Genomic DNA, 20,940 nt, shown 5'->3' on the forward strand with positions numbered 1-20,940 from the left:
AGCTGTGTGAACAAATAAGCGGAAAGCCCATTAAGGCCAATGTACATTCACAATGTTCATTCTTTACGGGCGGAATTCCGTGCGGATTCCGCACGCATTTTGCTGCGGAATCTGCTTAAAAATCCACGAGAATTCCTCAGTGGGAACCCACCCTTACATCACAGTGATTTTACTTTAGACCGGTATATGAAATGCAATGCAGCAACCTAGGACCAGTGGTTCCATCCAGGGGCGTAACTACCACTATAGCAGCCATAGCGGCTGCTATGGGGCCCGCCGCATCAGGGGGCCCCATGGCCTGCTCCTGCAATACACTGGGCCCCCTGAGCCGTCATCATTTGCAGCACCGGGTGGCCCTGCTGGTCTCCTGGGTTTTGCAAATGTCCCTTTAACTGCAAGCACTCCTGACCAGAGCTAGCAGTTATGTAGTTATGACTTCACTTAACCGTTTAGTGGTCAGTCGGGGGGGGGGGGGGGGCCATTTAAAAGTTTGCTATGGGGCCCAGCCATTTCTAGTTACGCCCCTGGTTCCATCATGGATGTCAGTGCCGTGGCCTGGGGCGCTGGATGCAGACGTTGTGCCAGCAGGTGGGCTCTGGTGTTTTGGGGAAGCTTTGTCATGGTTGACACACAGGCACTTCACTTGAAGGGTTAGCACCAGGTGTGGGTGTAGGTGCAGGTGAGGCGCAAGTAAGGTTACAGAGTCCAGCATTTAAACAGGAGTCGAATCTTTACTGTGGTTAACTCCAGTGCAATACAATAAAATGCAATAACAGGACCTCTCACAGCTGCTAGTGCAATATACTTGATGTAGACTTAAAATAAAGGTGAACAAGTAGAATAAGACTTAGTGTAGAGAGGGTAGTGTAGGAGCCATATAGGGGCCCTTGTCTAATTAGTGCAGTACTCTTCTGGGATTGTAGTGTAGATACTTGATACTTGAAGAAGAAAATCTTCATACTCACGTTTATATATAATTGTAGTATATATAACCGCCTTCTGCCTAACCAGCTCAGTGACCGACAGGTTAGGTAGGACGAGTCCCAGGCCTCAAGGTTCCCCAAGGTAGTTGAGCGTAGTCAGTAGGATACTTTGGCATGTAGCAGCTTTGTCCTACTGGGGATCAGTCCCTTCTTTCCTTTAGGGGGTGACTGTACTCACGTTAAGAAGCATCCCAGTCATAGACGTCACAGTTACCCCACTTGTAAGGGTTTGCCACTACATACTGTAGTCTCAGTCCCTGTCAATATAGTGCTTTAACATACTATACATTTTTACATGGTTTATCCAACACCAAATCCCCAAACCGCAGAGGGTTGCTCTGGGATACTGCTTTATGAACAATACTTCCTATTCTCAATAACTTTTTTTTTTCTTCATTCAGGGTCTCCTAAGGAGATGATAGAGACATGTTGCGCAGCTGGTCAGCAGTGGTCTATTGATCATGGAGAATGCGAGAACATGCCCCACAGTGCCTCCGAGGACTGCAGGTATGTAATCAATTTATGGCCGAAAGAGGGTAACCCAAGTGATGGTGCTAGGCTTATAGCAGCCATAAAACATCACCTGTTACCATCTACTGTCGGCTTGTAAAAAAAAATCCTTTTCTGTGAAGAGTCAAAGATTTTCTTTTATTTTCCGTAGATTAAATAATCCTTTACATAAGAGACTGAGTATTACACAGCCTGCACACTAATATAAACGAGCGCCAATCTGTTTGATCAGCGCTTGTTTACTAAGCCTATTACATGGGCTCCATAATTCTGTAGCAAGGGCTGCACGGATATCATTAGCGATGTCTGTGCAGCCCTTGCTGTATACAGTAAATAATAAAGTATATACATTACCTCTCTGCGCTCCCAGTGTTCTTCTCGCTTCTTCCTGCTCACCACAGCTGCTGGTGGAACTACAGAGCCGGTCTATAAAGTCACAGGACAATCCGCTAATCACTGACCGAGACGGGACAGTGCCGCGGTCAGTGATTGGCTGAGCGACCTGTCACATCAAAGACTAATGTAGAAGCTTCAGTATTATCGTTTGCTTTCGAATGATATAATGATTTTTCGCACAATAATCTTTCCATGTAATAGGGCCCTAAGTAGGGATGGTCCGAACCCGCCGAGGTTCGGGTTTGCCTGAACCCGAAAGCTCGGCATCGGATTACCGCTGTCTGCCCGCTCCGTGCAGCGGGCGGATACAGCGAAAGGACCGCCTGGAAAACTGGGATACAGCTCTATGGCTGTGGCTGTATCCCAGTTTTCCAGGCGTTCCTCCCGCTGGATCCGCCCGCTTCACAGTGCGGGCAGACAGCGGTAATCATTGCGGATGGTACTCCGTACGAACTCGGTTCGGACCATTCCTAGCCCTAAGTATCATATATTGGTATGCCACAAAGTCCATTACCCAGTAGAGGGAGACACTGAGCACAGGCTGCTCCCATGGAACCGAGTCCTTGAATATCTCTCCTACTCCTATGGTATGATGTGAAGGAATTCCTGGACTGAACAAAGGTAGTGAGCGAAGCCTTAAGTGACAAACTGCCTTTACAACATGACAAAGGAAATCCTGGACTGGTCATGTGAATATCAGCTATGGATGGAGTTGCCCTTTCAGTATGTTCTGGTGAGAGCCAGAAAATTCTGATTTCTATACAAAGAAAATCTGATCGCACTTCTGGAGCCAGGGAGTCAGTGCGGCTGCTCAGTAATTGAATACAACTGCTGGTTACAGACATCTATACTACTGTGCACCGCTACACACAAGGAAATTAGATTAACATGGAAAGCGCTGGAAGTTTAGGCCAGAGATTGGGGGATTTCACATTTGTAGATTTCTTTGCTCATAAAATTGAGAAATTTCAAGAATTGAATAAAAATTCCAAGATGCAAATAAAATCCATTTACAGGAGTCCTCAGCAGCTTCATATATGGGTATAAAATACTGTGTTGGCTCCAGAGATCCATCCCAGGGGGTGCTCTATGCTCTATGAGTTCTATGCATTGTACCTCTTCACTGCCTGGCACAATCTTTAATAGAATCTGTCATCATAAAATGCCATATTGTTTAAATCAAGCTTTTATGTTAAATATAGTTTTTAAAAAAAATTTTTTGGGTGATATTGTTTTCAAATTTTCCATCGTACTATCTAGGGCTTTAATCACATGACATTTTTTCTGTTTTTTTTTTTTTTTTTTTTTTTACGTCCATCATTTTCACAATTTTGGTGCCTGTCATTACAATGACCCTGTTGGTACGTTATTCTAGTTCAGGCGCTTTTGGTTTTGGTTCTTTATAGAAGGTCCATTGAATTTAGGTGTAAAGATTGAAAAAGGACGGTGAAAAAGGACGGTGAAAAAGGACGGTGAAAAAGAAATGTGTGTGAACAATAAAAAATAACAGCTGTTGTTTGAAAAATAACGTCCGCAAATAATTTTCATGAACATTAATTTGACGTCTGTGCAAACAACGTCCATTATTCAATACACTATGGGGGGACATTTATGAAGTCTGGTGTTTTTACGCCGGGCTTACAAATGTCCCCGCAGCTCTGGAGCTCAGAGGATTTATATAGAGACACATTGCCTCCACATGAATCCTGTGTGCACGGAGCCCGTCCATGCGAATAATCTGAAACCTACACCAGCTCAGAGCTGCCGTAGTTTTCAGTATAATTTTCCCCCCGGAAATATTTTTACTCTAATCGGGCCTATTTGCACCTAAAAAAGGCATTTTTGTCTTTTATTAAATGTCCCCCTATGTGTATTGCTCGGCTGTGATTCCATTTACTTTAATGCATTCTATTGACTTCAATTATAATTAATTATAAAATAATCCTGAAATCTTCCAGTCTTCATTCTCAGCACTATGTCTAAAACTAGGCTGCGACTTCTTAGTCTATGGTGATAAGAGGAGGATGCTGAAAAGTGATCTCTACAGAATTACGTCTGTGTATTGCAGTATGTAATGAGTAGAGATACAGTAAGCGCAACTTGCCTATGGCTGTATCCATGTTTTCCAGGCATACAACTTCATCAGCTTCTGGTAATCAAATTCAGAGACTTCTGGGTTCGGACAGACTTCAGCATGCTCATATTGCGCTCATCTCTAGTAATAAGTCTCCTGGTTCAGCACAGCTTTGTTGACTGAACTGTAAAGCTATGTTCTCACTCAGGTTTTGGGTCATATTTGACACATAAAGGCCCAGATTTATAAAGCAGCCTGGAACACACATTCTCCACACACAACTCAGGTTTTATACCTTACAACTAAAGTAAGCCTGGACTGCAATTGGTTGCAGTGTCAGCTTGTTAAATCTGGTACGAAGCTTCTCAAACAAGTCTATTTTACATTTCAAAAAATGCCAGAAAAAGTTTGTCTTTCCAGATTTAATTCACTGTGTCAGGGAGTAAGTCTGCACAGTTTTTACAGTTAGGACACATATATTTTACCTGTTTCACCTGTAAAAACTGTGCAGCTGAGTACTATATTGCAAAACCATGGCGGGTGAAGGGCGAGGATGGGGGCTGCTGTTCCTTTCGGAGGTCGCCATTAGATATTAGACAATCAGATGTCTGTGTGTGGTGTCAGAAATTATTCTCTAGGGTCTTGTCATCATGAAGCTGTACACATACTCAGCACCTGGAGGACAGATGGAAAGTCATGAAAAAGTACAGATGCAGCATGGTGGCCGCTGGTGCCTATGTTACGCAGTTACAGTCAGCAATGCCCATTTTACTGTAGCTCCCCCTGCTTACAGACACCTATAACAGTGATGCACAATGGGTTTCCTTCCTAGAGCCCTGTTTGGCATATAGAACTTCTACAACTATCTGATATTCCACAATATCTCACAATCCATCATCCTTCAGGCACAAATAGAAATAATAATGCTTGTATATGTATTTCCTTTCCTCCCTTTGTGTCTGTGGCATCTATGGGAGGAATGTCTAACGGTTCCCAGACTTTGCCCATTATGTTGTCAGTACAAAATTTCACATTAAACACAGCAACGTCTATATTATAAATGTTCTACAACAAGCAGATGCTTGTTCCTGGGGAGAGGTCCAGGCTACGATTGAATACAGATGTAGTGATGTTTCTGCAGAGATGCTATAGATTCTGACCCGAACCAGAGATTTACATGGATGCTTAAAGGGAACCAATCAGCATGATTGTGCTTATATGGTTCCCTCAAGCACCGTATAGAGCTACTGTGCAGCTCGCGGCACGTACCGGCCATGGCTGCAGCAGTAGCTTTAATAGGCAGAAAACAAATTTTATTCTGCCGTGTTGTGGTGTGTGCTCGACCGGTCACTTGCTAGATGGTGTTGTGTGACACCACTACTGTGGTGGTTGGTCGGTGGAATATAGCGCAGTCTGAGGTTGTACTGTTGTGACGCCAGTGCCAGTTTGGCACACAGGTCTGTCGCACACCTGATTTTAGTTTAGGATGACTGGCTATACCCTTTACCCTGTGGTCGGTGACCTTCCGGGCTGTGATGGGTCCCTTGGGCGCTTATCACGGTGGTCCGGAGTGGAGGTATGATCCACGGACTGTCAGTACCGCCACCCGCAGAAATTGGAGTTGACCCAAGGACGGTGTAATCACTGTGTAGGTGCTTGAGCAATAACCACTGAGTCCCGTTATATTAAATAAACTCTTCTTTACTGAAGGAACACTTTAGTACACCAACTGACAATAGACTTCTGTCTTGACTAGACAAGATCGGTGCTGAGAACTTTAAAGGTAGAGTAGTAGACAAGTAGAGTGAGTTCAGAGGAGAGGAGTAGGTCGTGAGAGTCCCAACCCAATTTAGTAATGTGCTCTGCCAAAACTTTAGAAGAAGAAGAAGTAGAATACTTAAATAGAAGAATACTGGTGCCTGTGTTTCAACCTTTGTCACTATACCACCTTTTTCCCTGCAGTGTCGGGTGACCCATCCTAACAGGGTGACACAAGCCCCAGTCCTTGTTACCTGAGTTGAGCAAGATGGCCAAGAATACCTGGTTACACCTATGCTGCAAGAGTACGTAGGCTTGTAGCAACTTTGCTCTATCCGGATCAGTTCCTCTAGGTTTAGGATACTGTCCTGCACCTTTAGAGACCTTCAACAGCATGAGTTAGGGTGATCCCTGACTTGTCCTTTCTTGAGTGGTTTGGCACTGCATAGTTGGAATAAGTGTTTCTTGCAAGAAAGGAGTCTCCGTGTTTCCCATGTAGATACACTACGGCTGGTCTGTCTAGAAGGGGGAACCTGCCAGAGCCTGGCTCCTGGATAAACTTCTGCAGGAGACCCTGGTCTGTGTGTCTTGCCTCTACGAGAACCAGAGAAGAACTCAACTAGTGTGAGTGTACACTTCCCCTCCCCATGTGACAACTTCCTACAGGGTGTGTAACAGAAGTGACAGTAACAGTAAGTGATGGAGAAGAGAGTGTAAAGAGAAAGAAGAATAGAGATAGGTGAAGCTAAACAGCTCTCATTGGTGCACAGATCATAAATAAACAATAACCCCTTGCTCACTACAGTTGTGCATTATACAAGTACAAATATACATACTAGCGACATCTATTGGCAAAACCTAGGCATAACTTTATTACCACTTTGCTTTTGAGTACAGGCTTTTGCGAGGGGTGTACAGACTAGCAACACCCGTGGTGAGACACCACAGCGTGACACAGGGAGAGGGGTGGCAACTAGTCATCTGGGCCTCTGCTTGTCAATCATTCTTGCAGAGCTCACAGAGAACAGGCAGAATCTGTGACTAGTCATGGGAGGCTCCTAACCCAAAAGACTAGTTGCCGCCCCTCTCCCTGTCTCCCACGACAGAATAAAACTATTTCTTTCTGCCTGCTAAAGCTACTGCTTAAGCCGCAGTAGCTGCTTGAGGAAACCCTGTCAGCACAATCGTGCTGATTGGTTCCCTTTAAAGGGATATTTTCATAATTAAGTAAAATTACTGCCACTGCGCGTGGGTATGAGCGATGGAATACGCCGTGAGTTATACACGGGAATTCTGAAGTGTGCACGCACCCTAAGGGGCAATGCATGGACATTGGATGCAAAAGATGCAGCTTGTGGTATCCAGCCATTCATTCCATTCTGGGTTGGTGCTGGATCACTGGACATATGAGAACCCAGCATATCCAGTCAAATGTTTTTTGAAATCCTTGATAACCCCGCTCCTGTAAGCAGCTTGCAGCTGATCACAAAATTAAAGGGATTTTCCAGTCGTGCAACTTTCGAATGTAGTTTGAATGTAGTAATGTTAGTTTAATTCCTCCATTTCCAGGATCTCTGCTTGCTGTCAGTAAATGGGAACATTCTTGTTACAGCCACAGGTTGGGCCTAACACTTTTCACCAATGAGCGTTGTATTCCCTCTAGATAATTGAGATAAAGCAAGGATTGTATAGATTGGATACAACTGTTACATATTCTCAGCTCTGAGAAGTATTAGGTCTGTACAGGCTTTCAGTTTCTGAATGTGACTTCAAATGGTAAGGAACTGAAACATGATATTACAGGACTTTCCATTATACTGTGATTATGCTTTACTCTTATAAGACTGGGTAGCAGCCCATTAAAGGGTTACTCTGGAGGGGGAAAAATTGGTGTCAGAAACTTTTACAGATTTATAAATTAATTCTTTTGAAAAATCTCCAGTCTTCCAGTACTTATCAGCTGCTGGATGTCCTGCAGGACGTGGTGTCTTCTTTTAAGTCTGACACGGAGATCTCTGCTGCCACCTCTGTCCATATCAGGAACTGTCCAGAGCAGGAGAGGTTTTCTATGGGGATTTGTTACTGTTCTGAATAGTTCCTGTCACAGCAGCTGATAAAGACTGGAAGTATTAATAAAGAACCAGAATTTATAAGTCTGTGTTACTTTAATGTTGCAGCTGATAAAGCATGAAAAATTCAAAAAAAAAAAAAAAAAAAATTAAACCAAAAAATCTGTACTGATTTTTTTTTTAACATTTTTAATTATTACTACCATATTTTTAAGTCTGAAAATACACAATGTGGACATAGCTAAGAGTAAAGTGTCTGTGAGCAGCTGGAAGTAGTGATGGATAAAGCAGCTGCACTTCCAGGCTTTGTTCCCATGGTAGTTGTATGTGGAAAATGCTGCAGAGGAAACAAGTGTTATCATGGGGCTCCCCCTGAACTAATGACAATGATTGCACCAATGTAATAGACAGCAACTTTACAGATTGCTATTTGGAAATTGCATCAATAGTAATTCTTTTAAATTCTGCAAGTTTTCACATAGCTGCTATTATTGGCGGCAGTGATCTGTGTATACATCTGTACAGTCATGGGAAGAGGGGGGTTCAGATTCTTCACAACCTCCCTGTAAGTCTAGAAGCAAATGATCCAGACTACAGATATAAAGCAGAGGAGCTTCGGGGAATTGGGATCCCCTGTCCCACTCAGATCTGGATCATTCTCTCTAAAAACACACCCCGTATATATGGGAATTTTTATTTAAGCATTAACTGGTGGCAAGTGTTCATGATGGAAATAATATCTACCAGATGAGTGAACGAATGCTTGGAATATTTTGGATCACGTCTTCCCTTTGGATGTTTCCAACGTTACTGCATCAAACAAAGGAACTGCCAAAAAAGTGTCACATTGTAACATAAAACTTCCCACGACTAAGCCAAGACGTCTCATCTGTATAATGAATAAATGTTTACCGCTGCTATTATACAAATATGTAGGATTGTTGACAACGCACCAAGACATGTCTAGTTGGTGCAGCCAGTTTAGGGCTCTGGAACTTCCTATACAGAAATGATATAATATAATATATAATGACAGCTCCCACCAGTAAATGTAAGTCCTGAGATTTTTATAGAGGCAGTATTATAGTAGTTATATTCTTGTACACAGGGGGCATTATTATAGTAGTTATATTCTTGTACATAGGAGCAGTATTATAGTAGTTACATTCTTGTACATAGGGGGCAGTATTATAGTAGTTATATTCTTGTACATAGGAGCAGTATTATAGTAGTTATATTCTTGTACATAGGAGCAGTATTATAGTAGTTATATTCTTGTATATAGGGGGCAGTATTATAGTAGTTATATTCTTGTACATGGGGGCAGTATTATAGTAGTTATATTCTTGTACAAAGAAGCATTATTATAGTAGTTATATTCTTGTACATAGGGGGCAGTATTATAGTTGTTATGAAATGAAGAGAGGGACGGTCAGCACCACTACTATATCAGCATAATGGGAATATGGCAGGCAAGCAAAAAGATCATGTCCAAACGGATTACTAGGGCGGTGCACAAACAAAGCAGAGAAATCAGTAATAATTGAAGAAAAAAGACGTCTTGCACTCAACCAAAGCTGGTGGAATCTTCAATTTATTGTAGACAATAAAGAGCAGGCAAGGAAGGAGGAAGGTGGTACGTGGGCATGTCTCAGGAGGCAACTGTTTTGCCCTCAGGTGCGCTTTGTCAAGCCCAGAGCTCTGAGTGGAAGATATCTTTTTTCTTCAATTATTTGTTATAGTAGTTATTTTCTTGTACATAGGGGGCAGTATTATAGAAGTTATATCCTTGTACATAGGGAGCAGTATTATAGTAGTTATATTCTTGTACATAGAAGGCCGTATTATAGTAGTTATATTCTTGTATATAGGAGGCACTATTATAGTAGTATATATTCTTGTACATAGGGAGCAGTATTATAGTAGTATAATAGCCTTTCACGTATGGGGTGGTATTATAGTAGTTAAATTGTACATAGGGGTTAGTATGAGGCTAGGTTCACACTATGTAAAAATGACAGTCATCTTTCATAACAATGGCCTTCATTGTGCAAATATTGTCCATTATCTTAAAAAATAATGGACGTTATTTGTTCAATGACTAGCATTATTATGAAAGATGTCCGTCATTTTTATATAGTGTAAACCTAGCCTTACAGTAGGAAGTAGGAAGTATTATAGTAGTTATATATTGAAGTCTATGGAAACAACAGCCATTGGTTCTCACAATGTATAAAATAACAGGTGCTGTAATGATCATGTCATTAATTCACAGCCATTATTGTGTAAACAGCAGGCGTTATTTTACGCTGTTCACAGATTGATTTTTTTTTTCACGGTCTTTTCAATTAAATTCAATGGGCCTTTCAAAATTAGCCCCACCCAAAAGAGCCATCATCAACCCGAACAAGAATAATATACCAACGGGCATCATTGTAATGACGGCCGCCAAAGTATGCTAAACGACGCCCATTATTTGATACTCAAAATTACAGCCGTGGAAAATCATTGTCTGAACATAGTGGTATAGCGGTCAAACTAATAAATACCAAATTCTGGAGTAAAGACGAACATAAGAAAATATAACTTTACCAAAAGAGTAGTAGATGCATAGAACAAACGTCCATCTGATGTGGTAGGTAAATCTACAGTAACTGAATGTAAACATTTCTGGGATGAACATACAGTATACTAAGATAAAAATAAAGGAAATAATAGAAGAGCAGAGTAGATGAACCTGGTGGTCTTTTTCTGCTTAAAACCTTCTGTTTCTATGTTTCACATCTCCAGGCTTGTCGAGAAGCAATGCTGTATCTCTTACATCAAGGATAACACCTGTATTGCTGGGATGATTGCAGCCAAAGAAGATGGCATTTGTCTCCAAACAGAGAACGATCACTGTGAAAGATCACAATTCAAGGTAAATTTGTCTTCTTCAATTTATGCCAATAAACTTTGTTCGGGTAATGTTTACAGCACAGACAATCATCTTATAATTTAGGTGTAATGCTTACAATAAGGGTAAAGATACTCCATGATGCCCACAATGCACATGCAGCAATTACAATGATCTGTAATACAGTGCCACCTGGTGACCATCAGTGACATTGCAGTTGTAGATGGAGCAGAATATGAGGCTGGGTGACTAATGGGGACCCAAATGTGTAGCGGTCTAGATACATTACACATCGACTTCCATAGTTTTTTTTCCTGCTTATAAAAATGCATGTGTAAATGTGTGCTGTGCTGTTTTTGTGGCATTTTTCACGTTGCAAATCATGTCAAACTTTAATAATAGAAAAATGCTACATTAAAAAAATCATGAAAAACAGATACTAAAAACCAATAAAAAAAATAATGCCTCAATTTCCAGAAGACACATGTAAAAGTGTAGGCATTTCCAAAGTTTTTTTTTAACCAAAAAAGTAAGTGTGTGTTTGTAGGTCTAAAAATGTTTTGTTATCCTTCCCTCTTGGATACTGTAGTTGTGCTGTGACTGCTGCTCTCTTGGCCTGAAGATCAAGAAGGAAGGACATACCTGTGAATCCAACCTGAACCTGGGATACCCCTGTAACCATATGGTGATGCTGTGTTGTAATGGAGAAGAGCAGCTACAGACACCAGAAATCAAAATACTGCCAAAACCCGAAACAACACCAAAAGTTGAAAGAGGCAGGTATCAAGCATTGCCCCAACTACAATCCTCTTATATGAAAGAGTTTGTAGACCTGTACAACTTTTTTTATTGCTCCAGTACAGCTAAACTGTACAAAGCATCTTTTTGGAAAATAAAAGATTTGCTTTTCAATTTGTGTATACAGCATCTAACCAAACGTATTGTATAGGTCTATATGGTGACACACAGCAACATACAATGTGCAGTTAGATCCTGCTCCCTTCTCTCTTTCTGTAGGTTATCAAAAAAGGTGTAAAGACAGTTACACACCACTGCAGGATCAGACTACACAGGGTTGATTGTAGTCTCTTGCCGTGGAGATGCCAAGTAGCTGTGTAGCCTGGTTCGTCCCAATATCCAGCAGACATGGATTCTGCTATAGCAATCTGTTATCACAAAGAAACAGCAGAATTAAATTTTCAGCCCAACCCCCACTGCTATTCACATTAAGAAGCGGCCACTAAAACATTGAGTCGGTATGTAATAATTCATTGTCCATAAATCCCTTATAACTTTTTATAATTTCTTGTGTTTCCACACGCTCAGATATGGATGAGTGCGCCCTGAATACACACACTTGCAAGTCGGATGAACGCTGCGTGAACACGGTGGGATCGTTCATGTGTGTATCAGCAGTGACATGTGAGACAGGGTTCATACTAGAAGAAGGAGTTTGTCAAGGTGAGAATCAACCCATTAGGGTGGCCTCACACAAAAGTTTTTAGTTGCATTTTTCTGGCTTCCAGAAAAACTTTTAAAGCTTATCTTGGTGTTTTTTGTTTTTGTTTTTTTCACACAGTTGCATTTTTTTTTTGTTGCTCTTTTTCTTTTGGTTTTGACTTTAGGTTTGAATGGCTATTTATTTTTATTTTTTTTTGCAGTTTTTGTGAGCCTCCAGGAGTGTTGTTTTTTCCCCAGAATTAGTGGGTGGGTGGATAGTATAGGAAAGTTGACGCTCTCATTTGATGTCACTGCCTATTCTATTTAATTCCACCCCTGCCGATTCATGCCCTCCTTGTTCAGTGGCGCATTATTTTTCACAGGACATTTACACTTATTTATGCAGAAAAAATAAATAGGCCGCAGACATAGCAAGCTGTTATGTCCGTCATATCAAGAAGAACTAAAAGAGATTAAAAATATCACATAAATATGATACACACAATGGTTAGGGGTACAGTATACGTGATGCACACTAATATCAAATAAACGTTAAATGTTGAGATGAGATTTTAAGACACGATTGGGCTCTTAAAAACTATTTCAATAAAGAGTTACATATGAGTACACTTACTAAGTAATATAAAATAAGCCATATTTACCTACTGGGTGAGCTTAGGCACATCTACTACCACTCTAGCAGCCATGGTGGACTAACAGCACCAGCACACCAAAGGAGCTTGAGTCCCCTGGGAAAGTTTCCTTGCTCTCTTATATATCTTGAGAGCAGCAAGATGGCTGAACTTAATAAAGTAACCATAAAGAAGAGTAAAGAGTCACCATAATGAAGTCTATTATGTAACATAAAGAGGGATCTTGGACTGAATACACCTTACTTTGGTGACTCCACAAGCATAATCAGTTTTCATGCAGATCTGTCCAGATATGCCGCAAAGACCACATGCCATGACTATAGCAAAGTTTATTTTAATTAAGTAAAACAACAACAAAAAAGTTACTCTCCCCTTTTAGTACCACTTTATGTGCTCCCCATTCACCACTGCTGCGCAGGCACAGGCCCTCTGGTGCCTAGTGCCAAGAGAAAACAATAAAGAGGCAACAAGTAAAGGTGGGGACCTATTTGGAATTGCCGGGGGTCCCCTGTCCTGTTTAGACCGATGACTGGTGCTGTTAAAGATGTCCTATATATCACTGTATGATATACTGACCTCCATTGTCTTCCTCCAGATATTAATGAATGCTCATCCAACCCGGCCCCTTGCAAACAAGGATTCACCTGCATAAACACCTTGGGATCATACGTATGCCAGAGGAAACACCTGAACTGCAACCGAGGATATAAGTCTAATGAGAATGGGACAATGTGCATCGGTGAGGAGGTTTTCATATGGCTAGATATGTATATAATGCGGAAGTAAAAGTGTATGATATGGCTAGATGTGTATATAGTGCGGAGGTGAGGAAGTGTATGATATGGCTAGATGTGTATATAGTGCGGAGGTGAGGAGCTGTATGATGCTAGACGTGTATATAATGCAGAGGTGAGGAGGTGTATGATATGACTAGATGTATATATAGTGCAGAGGTAAGGAGGTGTATGATATGGCTAGATGTGTATAGTGTGGAGGTGTAAGATAGAGTGCATAGGCTTCTAGCAACTTTGCTCTATCCGGATAAGTTCCTTTACTTCTTTGTGGATACTGTCCTGCACTGTGTTGTGATGTCCACGGCGTGAGTTGGGATGATCCCTGACTTGTCCTCTCTAGTAGTGACTTATAAGACTGCATAGTGTGCAATAGTGTTGCTTGAGGGAAAACTGTGTCTAGGTCTTGCACATACATGTGCTCTGCTTGATGCCTAGACCACACTTACTGGACTGGGGACCAGGGCCAGGGCCCAATTGGACTGCTGTAGGGAGCGTACTATCTTGCATCCTTCCTCTACAGAATCCAAGGCAAGAAGACCTCACACTTCCTCTACCCATGTGACTTCCTTCCTACAGCATGTGTAAACTGTGCTGTGAGTGGGTGAGAAGTGTGTGTGAAAGATGTAAAAAGAAAGAGGATAGGTGAGAAGAAAGAACTCTCATTGGTCTACAGATCCATGTGGTAGATAAGAAAACAATAACCCTTTAGTTCCTACAGCTGTGCAATATCTAGGTATAAATACTTGTAACGACATCTAGTGGTAAAACTCTGGTACTGCTACATTAACATCTTCACTCACCAATTAGCGTCAGGATTTTCTAGTTTCTGAACATCATATTGATATCTGATCTGTGGGTGCCTGGCTGTCGAGTTCCATGGAAGCTGATAAGATAATGGGAAGTTATTGGCATAGTCTGGTGCCTGGCATATTCGGATTTCTTGGTCGCTGACATCTGACATTCTTCTCATTTATTGTAGACATTGATGAATGTGCCAAAGGGGCGCACAACTGCTCTAGTGAACAAGCCTGTTACAATCTCCCTGGTTCATATCGCTGTGACTGTAAGGCTGGGTATCGCTTCGACACATTCAGAAGGAAATGCCTGGGTATGTAACTGCAGAATATTCAATTGTATCCCCATATAAACTCCATTAGGCTATGTTCATACATAAATATATACAGAAAGGTTCACGGTAGAGGGACTTAATCACCCTTAATCACAGTACAGCTTACTAATTAGTTATAGCTATGGGTGTCACTCTACTCAATTACCAGAAAAACCCACCATAAAGATGAATACAAAAAACAGCCATGGGCATAGATTCTGAATCACTACAAAGTTTATTTATCACAATTATAATGATGACATGATAAAAAATAATATAAAAATATCACTAAAAAGTATTTAAAAACAACCAGGTACAATACATATAAAATAGACAACAACATAGGCTAAATGGGTGGTCAATGTAAAAAATATGTCCCAATGGTATGTCCTCCCTCAAAGTAAACCTGCTATCCCAGCAATGTTATGGCTCAAGACACACCGGAGGTAATCATAAACCGTATCAACACTCACCCATTTCTCCTATGAGGGTCACAGCTGTCCCTACGTACGTTTCACCACAACCGGGCTTCTTCAGGGAACTCTGAACTCTGAGTTCCCTGAAGAAGCCTGGTTGTGGTGAAACGTACGTAGGGACAGCTGTGACCCTCATAGGAGAAATGGGTGAGTGTTGATACGGTTTATGATTACCTCCGGTGTGTCTTGAGCCATAAAATTGCTGGGATAGCAGGTTTACTTTGAGGGAGGACATACCATTGGGACATATTTTTTACATTGACCACCCATTTAGCCTATGTTGTTGTCTATTTTATATGTATTGTACCTGGTTGTTTTTAATACTTTTTAGTGATATTTTTATATTATTTTTTATCATGTCATCATTATAATTGTGATAAATAAACTTTGTAGTGATTCAGAATCTATGCCCATGGCTGTTTTTTGTATTTATGTTCATACATAGTACGAGACCGGCCATTCCGTGACCCGGCTGGTCTCAGAAAAGTTCATCCTGGCCGGGAATGCGATACCGCCGGATGATCTTTAGGGCCGCAGAGTTCTGATGCGGGCACATTGGTGCAGGCCTGCATCAGAACTCTCCACAGCACACTATGGAGTGAGCCGCTGGAGCCGCTCGCTCCACAATGTGCACTGACAGGGTTTTCTGTGGCCGCTATTCAATGTCGTTTTTTGGCAGCGCCGCTAGGGATCCCGACCGGAGTGTATACCATGTGTATACACTCCGGCTGGGATTCCATAGGCGGCAACGTATTAATCACAGCCGTTGTTGCAAACGCCAGCAACAGCCTTTATACTTTGTGTGAACATCGCTTTACATGTAACTGCAGCATCTCCTGTTCCCACAGATGTCAATGAGTGCTGGGTGTATCCAGGCAGAATGTGTCACCACACATGTGAAAACACTGTGGGCTCTTACCGCTGCTCGTGCTTCGCTGGCTTCCGACTAGCGCAGGATGGGAAACACTGTGAAGGTAAATCTCTTTTGTCGGTATAAGAAACGAGCCCAATGTAATTGCGTCATAGGTAAAACATGATTATTTCCACCGAGTCTGCACTGATGCATAGCGTTTTACCCATTCCATTTCCCTCCCTACAATCACCCTTTCTGTGTGTCAGTCTATGCTGAAGTCCTAGCATTCTATTCATGAACTAGGAAGCTCAGAATGAATTGAGCCATTCATTCCTCCAAGCAATTCCTAACACTTGATCTATCTGAAAACTTGAAACTGTTTACTGGTAGAGCCCAGAGAGAGACATAATAGACATCATGATTCATTTGGGATGCATCTCTAGACTCTTCATTGTTTGCAGTAAATTATTAATATCTATTGGGCATCAAATCCTATCACCTGTATTTATTTTTATGCAGATATTAATGAGTGTGAGCAGAATCCGTGTAACCAAGAGTGCACCAACATCTACGGCTCCTACCAGTGTTACTGTAAGGAGGGATACAAGCTGGGCGATGATGGCACTAGCTGTGAAGGTAAACTGTGCTGTGGGATTTGTATGGTACTGTATTGGTGCAGTAAATGGTATAAGTTAGGGGCATAGCATTGTCACTATGCCACTGATATTTCTGCACTGTATGCAGCTAGTATTTATTCACTGTATAGTATTGTTATTGGTTCACTGTATTTTATTGTCATTGGTGTGCTATGTACTATCGGTGTACTGTGCAGCACTTTTATTGGAGCACTCTGTGGTATGGTACTGTCGTTTGTGTGTCTGTTATTGTTGTTGGTGCACTGTTATAGGTATACCATATGGTATTGTTACACAATTTTAATGATTCATTTCTATTCCAGATATTGATGAATGTCGCCAGAGTATTGGATCTTTGTGCACTTTTGCCTGCGTCAACACCCCAGGAAGTTATCAATGTGCATGCCCAGAGCACGGGTACACAATGTCAGTCAATGGATTAACGTGCAAAGGTAAATAGAAGCAATATTACACTTGCAGTATTCAGAAGAATTGCAGCGGAAGAACATTTCCTGAGAGCCTCGCCCCATGACTAAATTTCTAAACATTGCTTTACATCAAATGTCATCAATGCACAGGATACAAATGTCCTCATTGAAATTGTTTTGAATGTATTGCCATCTAGTGGCAGTTGTGTGTAGCATTTCACATTTCCAGCAAAATTTAAACAACATAAAGATATATAGTCTTAGAATCTTAGGCCTATATTACTTTATTATTCTGCCTGTAAAGAGCTTGTTACATTGAATTACACAATACATAGTAACAGCTTTGTTGAAATGATTACACTATTTTTCATGTAAGCTGTGCTTTTCCTTTCTTTGGTTAGATATTGACGAGTGTGAAATAGGGACCCACAACTGCACATCCTCAGAGGAATGCTTCAATGTCCAGGGAAGCCACAAGTGTCTGTCCTTCGACTGTCCAGAAAATTACAGAAGAGTTTCCAACATGTAAGTTTTATATCCTTCTAAACAACAAGAGGGGCGCTGAGGCTCACCAATCCTTTTGTACTGAGGTTAACTAAGCTGCGACCACCCGTAGTCACCAAAACAGTCTATGTACATTCCAAACAAACAAAATGCCTAGTCCTTAAAGTTTAATGTTTTAATTTTATAGTCCGTAGTATAAGCTATTTTTAGACAATAAAATTTGAACATTAAACTTTGAGGACTAGGCATTTTGTTTGTTTGGAATTTTTATATGCTGCAACAAATTTTTATTGTAAAGTTCCAAGTATAACAGTGCAGTAAGCTCCCCTAATGTACCATTATGGGGGTGGGGGCATTTATTAAGACATTTTCATGCTGGCCTTAAATAGGTTTTCCAGGAAAAAGATATTGATTGCCTATCCCAGCTAGCCGTGTGTAGTGGCATCGCTGGTGTACTACAGCCTCTCCTCCAATTCACGACAATAGGAGCTGTGACTGCAGGACCCATGCTGCTACACAAACTGACATGCTGCAAATGTAACCTCTTTAATACGAGGACATTCACCTTGGGCCTGGACCCCTTAATGCAGTCTAGTAAGTCTTTGGATGTGAAGTTACCGCTGTGTGGTATCAGTCATAACTTTACTGCAATTATTCCAGTATCAGTAGTTACTGCTAAGTTGGTCTGACCAGGGGTTAGGGGCTAATTTCTCATCATGATTTTCTGTATTAAAATTTTTCAGGCAATGTGAGCGAATCACCTGCTTCAACTACCAGGACTGTCAGAACACCCCGGTGCGAATCTCCTACCATCGCCTCAATTTCCCAACCGGTGTGGTGGTCCCAGCACAGATATTCCGCATCTCCCCATCTCCAGCTTATGCCGGTGATAACATCATCATGGACATTAAGAAAGGAAATGAGGAAAACTATTTCAGCGTCAGGAAATTAAACCCGTACACAGGGATCCTGTACCTGCAGAGACCTCTCCGGAAGCCCAAGGATTTCCTGCTGGACGTGGAGATGAAGCTGTATCGCCAGGGGTCAGTGACCACCTTCCTGTCCAGAATCTACATATTTATAACTGCGCCTGTCTCCTAATAATTGTTATCATGTACAATGATGACACGTATGGAAATGATAACTAAAAAGTGGGGCATGTGACTTGTGTCTGTTCCAGCCGCAGCATCTCTGGATACAGGAGATGTCAGAATATCTCTGCCTACATGACTCATGTACCCAGCATTGTAACTTATTCTGGATGTAACCTCCATAACCCTTAATTATCTGTATAAAATCAGTGTAATAGTCATACTCAGGTGATTGTTCTGGTTTGGTGCCTGTTTTATTCATGTAGCAGGTCACCATTTCATTATATTAGAATGTGGGAAGTAGTAAAATCAATGAGGCACCCTGTGGCTCATACCTCATTGATGTCACAAGGTTACAGAAAGGGGATAAGATTTTGCTTCTGAATATTAGCCACAACTAAAAAATGGCAGCTTTCACGTTATGCAACATAAATGTAAGTATTACACGTATGATGGCCATTCCCACTCTTATATCTTACATATGTTATGTTTATTTGCCACCTAAGGGATAACAAGGGGACTGCATGTATCGGATCTGTGGTATTTTATTTATTATGTTTTAATTTATGTAAATGAATGTAACTTTGTTTAATCGCAAAATTAAAAATACTAAAACCAGAAAAGTGGGATGTCACATGTCACATATCTCAGGTCAGAGAGTATCGTAATCCTATAAGAAGTGGATTTTATAACAGAGATGTACAAACTGGGGATTCAGACTCTTAGGACTGCATAATCATAATAAATTCCATGTAATGTATGTTCCATGTATGTACACATCATTTCTTCTTTTGCTGGGATCAGATGAGTAAACGATTGTAGTAACGATTATAATTATCGGCAGATAATCTATCAGATAATCTTTCTGTGTAAATGGACCCTTATGGTGAATGATTTCAGGTCGTTCCCAAAAGTGCTCGTTTGCAATCATTTATCATTCGCAAAAGCGAAGAAAAGCTATGTCTAATAGGACCCTTAAACACGGTTTTCCATGAATACTGAGTTTCAAAACAATACGCCTATGTAATGGAAGTGTCCCTTTAATGGTCACTACCTCCGACCAAACTAGAAACCAATAGTTTTAGGGCCCACAGTTTCATCCTGCACAAATCCTGACCAACGTGGCGATTTATTATTATTGTGAAGGCTTAGCCCATAGCTTAAAGAGGATGTGTACATACACCGGACGATAAGCAGACGATTAAAAATTATTTTAAGGTCGGCTTAAAAGATGCTATGTTGCCTGCATACACATATATTATCGTTTAAATTTAAGCAATATAATGATTTTTCGCACAATAATCGTCCTGTGTAATAGGGCCCTGTACTGAATATTTGTCAGTATTTTTGGTATTTTTCCAGTAATATGCAGCCAGAAATGAATTACAAAACAGTTACTTGCATAGCTGTGATGGCACAGAGATACATTTCCTAAGTGGCCAGGCAGACTGATCTCAGTTTACTGATACTGTAAGGGAAGATCCTATCTGCAAGGCAGACTCATTATTACAGTAGGTAGGGGATGGGGATGACCTGATCCTTAGGACTGAAGTTGGGAAACACTGATTTACAGGACCACAAGTGCGTGGACTGGAATATTCAGGCAAAACAAAGGTAGTCAGGTACAATAGCTGGGGTCAAGGTAAAGATAACACAAGGAACGCCAAGCACGCCAGTCAAACTAATAGCCAGCAAAAGGTTAACTGACTGGGCATGTTACATAGGAGGTCATGGGTCTGGTCCAGGACGTAATTAGGCCAACCCCCTGATCCTCACTATGCTCATATGCTGAGAAACACTTTAGATTGGCAGAGGGACCTTCCACTCAAACAAAATCGAATCCAGGATTAAAAACTCTGCCCCATCTGCCCTGGGACATTAGAACTTCTCCGAGCCACGAATCCATAGAATCTGCCAGATAGACATATTAGGCTCCTGACTCTGGCATCATCCTCATCTTTATACACACTGCACATCTGTATTGTCCCCTTTACACCCTCCTTTAGTGGGTAGGCTGACTCTATGTGATCCCATTTTAGTATATGGCCCTCCTCTCTGTCGCCCCTCCTTATAGATAGCTCCCTAATGTTGCCCCCCTTATAGAAGCCTTCCCATGCTGTCCCCCTTACAGATGCCCCCTATGTTGTCCCCTTATAGATGGCCCCCTATGTTGCCCCCCCTATAGATGGCCCCTCCTATGTTGTCCTCTTATAGATGGCCCCCTCTCCCCCTATATTGTCCCCTTATAGATGTTCCCCCAGTCCCTTTATAA

The 20,940-nt window shown here is 41.4% G+C and overlaps 1 protein-coding gene across 2 annotated transcripts in view; it reads left to right on the forward strand.

Moving 5' to 3' along the window:
* FBLN2 (fibulin 2) overlaps positions 1–19,291 on the forward strand; it is a 41,591-nt gene extending 22,300 nt beyond the window's left edge. For both annotated transcript variants that reach the window (XM_069968699.1, XM_069968700.1), the window contains exons 3-13: positions 1,385–1,490; positions 10,581–10,710; positions 11,276–11,462; positions 12,013–12,147; positions 13,375–13,518; positions 14,553–14,681; positions 16,006–16,131; positions 16,530–16,646; positions 16,969–17,097; positions 17,475–17,598; positions 18,321–19,291. In XM_069968699.1, coding sequence (XP_069824800.1) covers positions 1,385–1,490; positions 10,581–10,710; positions 11,276–11,462; positions 12,013–12,147; positions 13,375–13,518; positions 14,553–14,681; positions 16,006–16,131; positions 16,530–16,646; positions 16,969–17,097; positions 17,475–17,598; positions 18,321–18,678 — 1,685 coding nt within the window. In that variant the 3' untranslated portion in view covers positions 18,679–19,291. The remainder of the gene's footprint in view (positions 1–1,384; positions 1,491–10,580; positions 10,711–11,275; positions 11,463–12,012; positions 12,148–13,374; positions 13,519–14,552; positions 14,682–16,005; positions 16,132–16,529; positions 16,647–16,968; positions 17,098–17,474; positions 17,599–18,320) is intronic.
* The last annotated feature ends 1,649 nt before the right edge of the window (positions 19,292–20,940 follow it).

The sequence above is a fragment of the Dendropsophus ebraccatus genome, chromosome 4 (assembly GCF_027789765.1).
Source record: "Dendropsophus ebraccatus isolate aDenEbr1 chromosome 4, aDenEbr1.pat, whole genome shotgun sequence".
Lineage (NCBI taxonomy): Eukaryota > Metazoa > Chordata > Amphibia > Anura > Hylidae > Dendropsophus > Dendropsophus ebraccatus.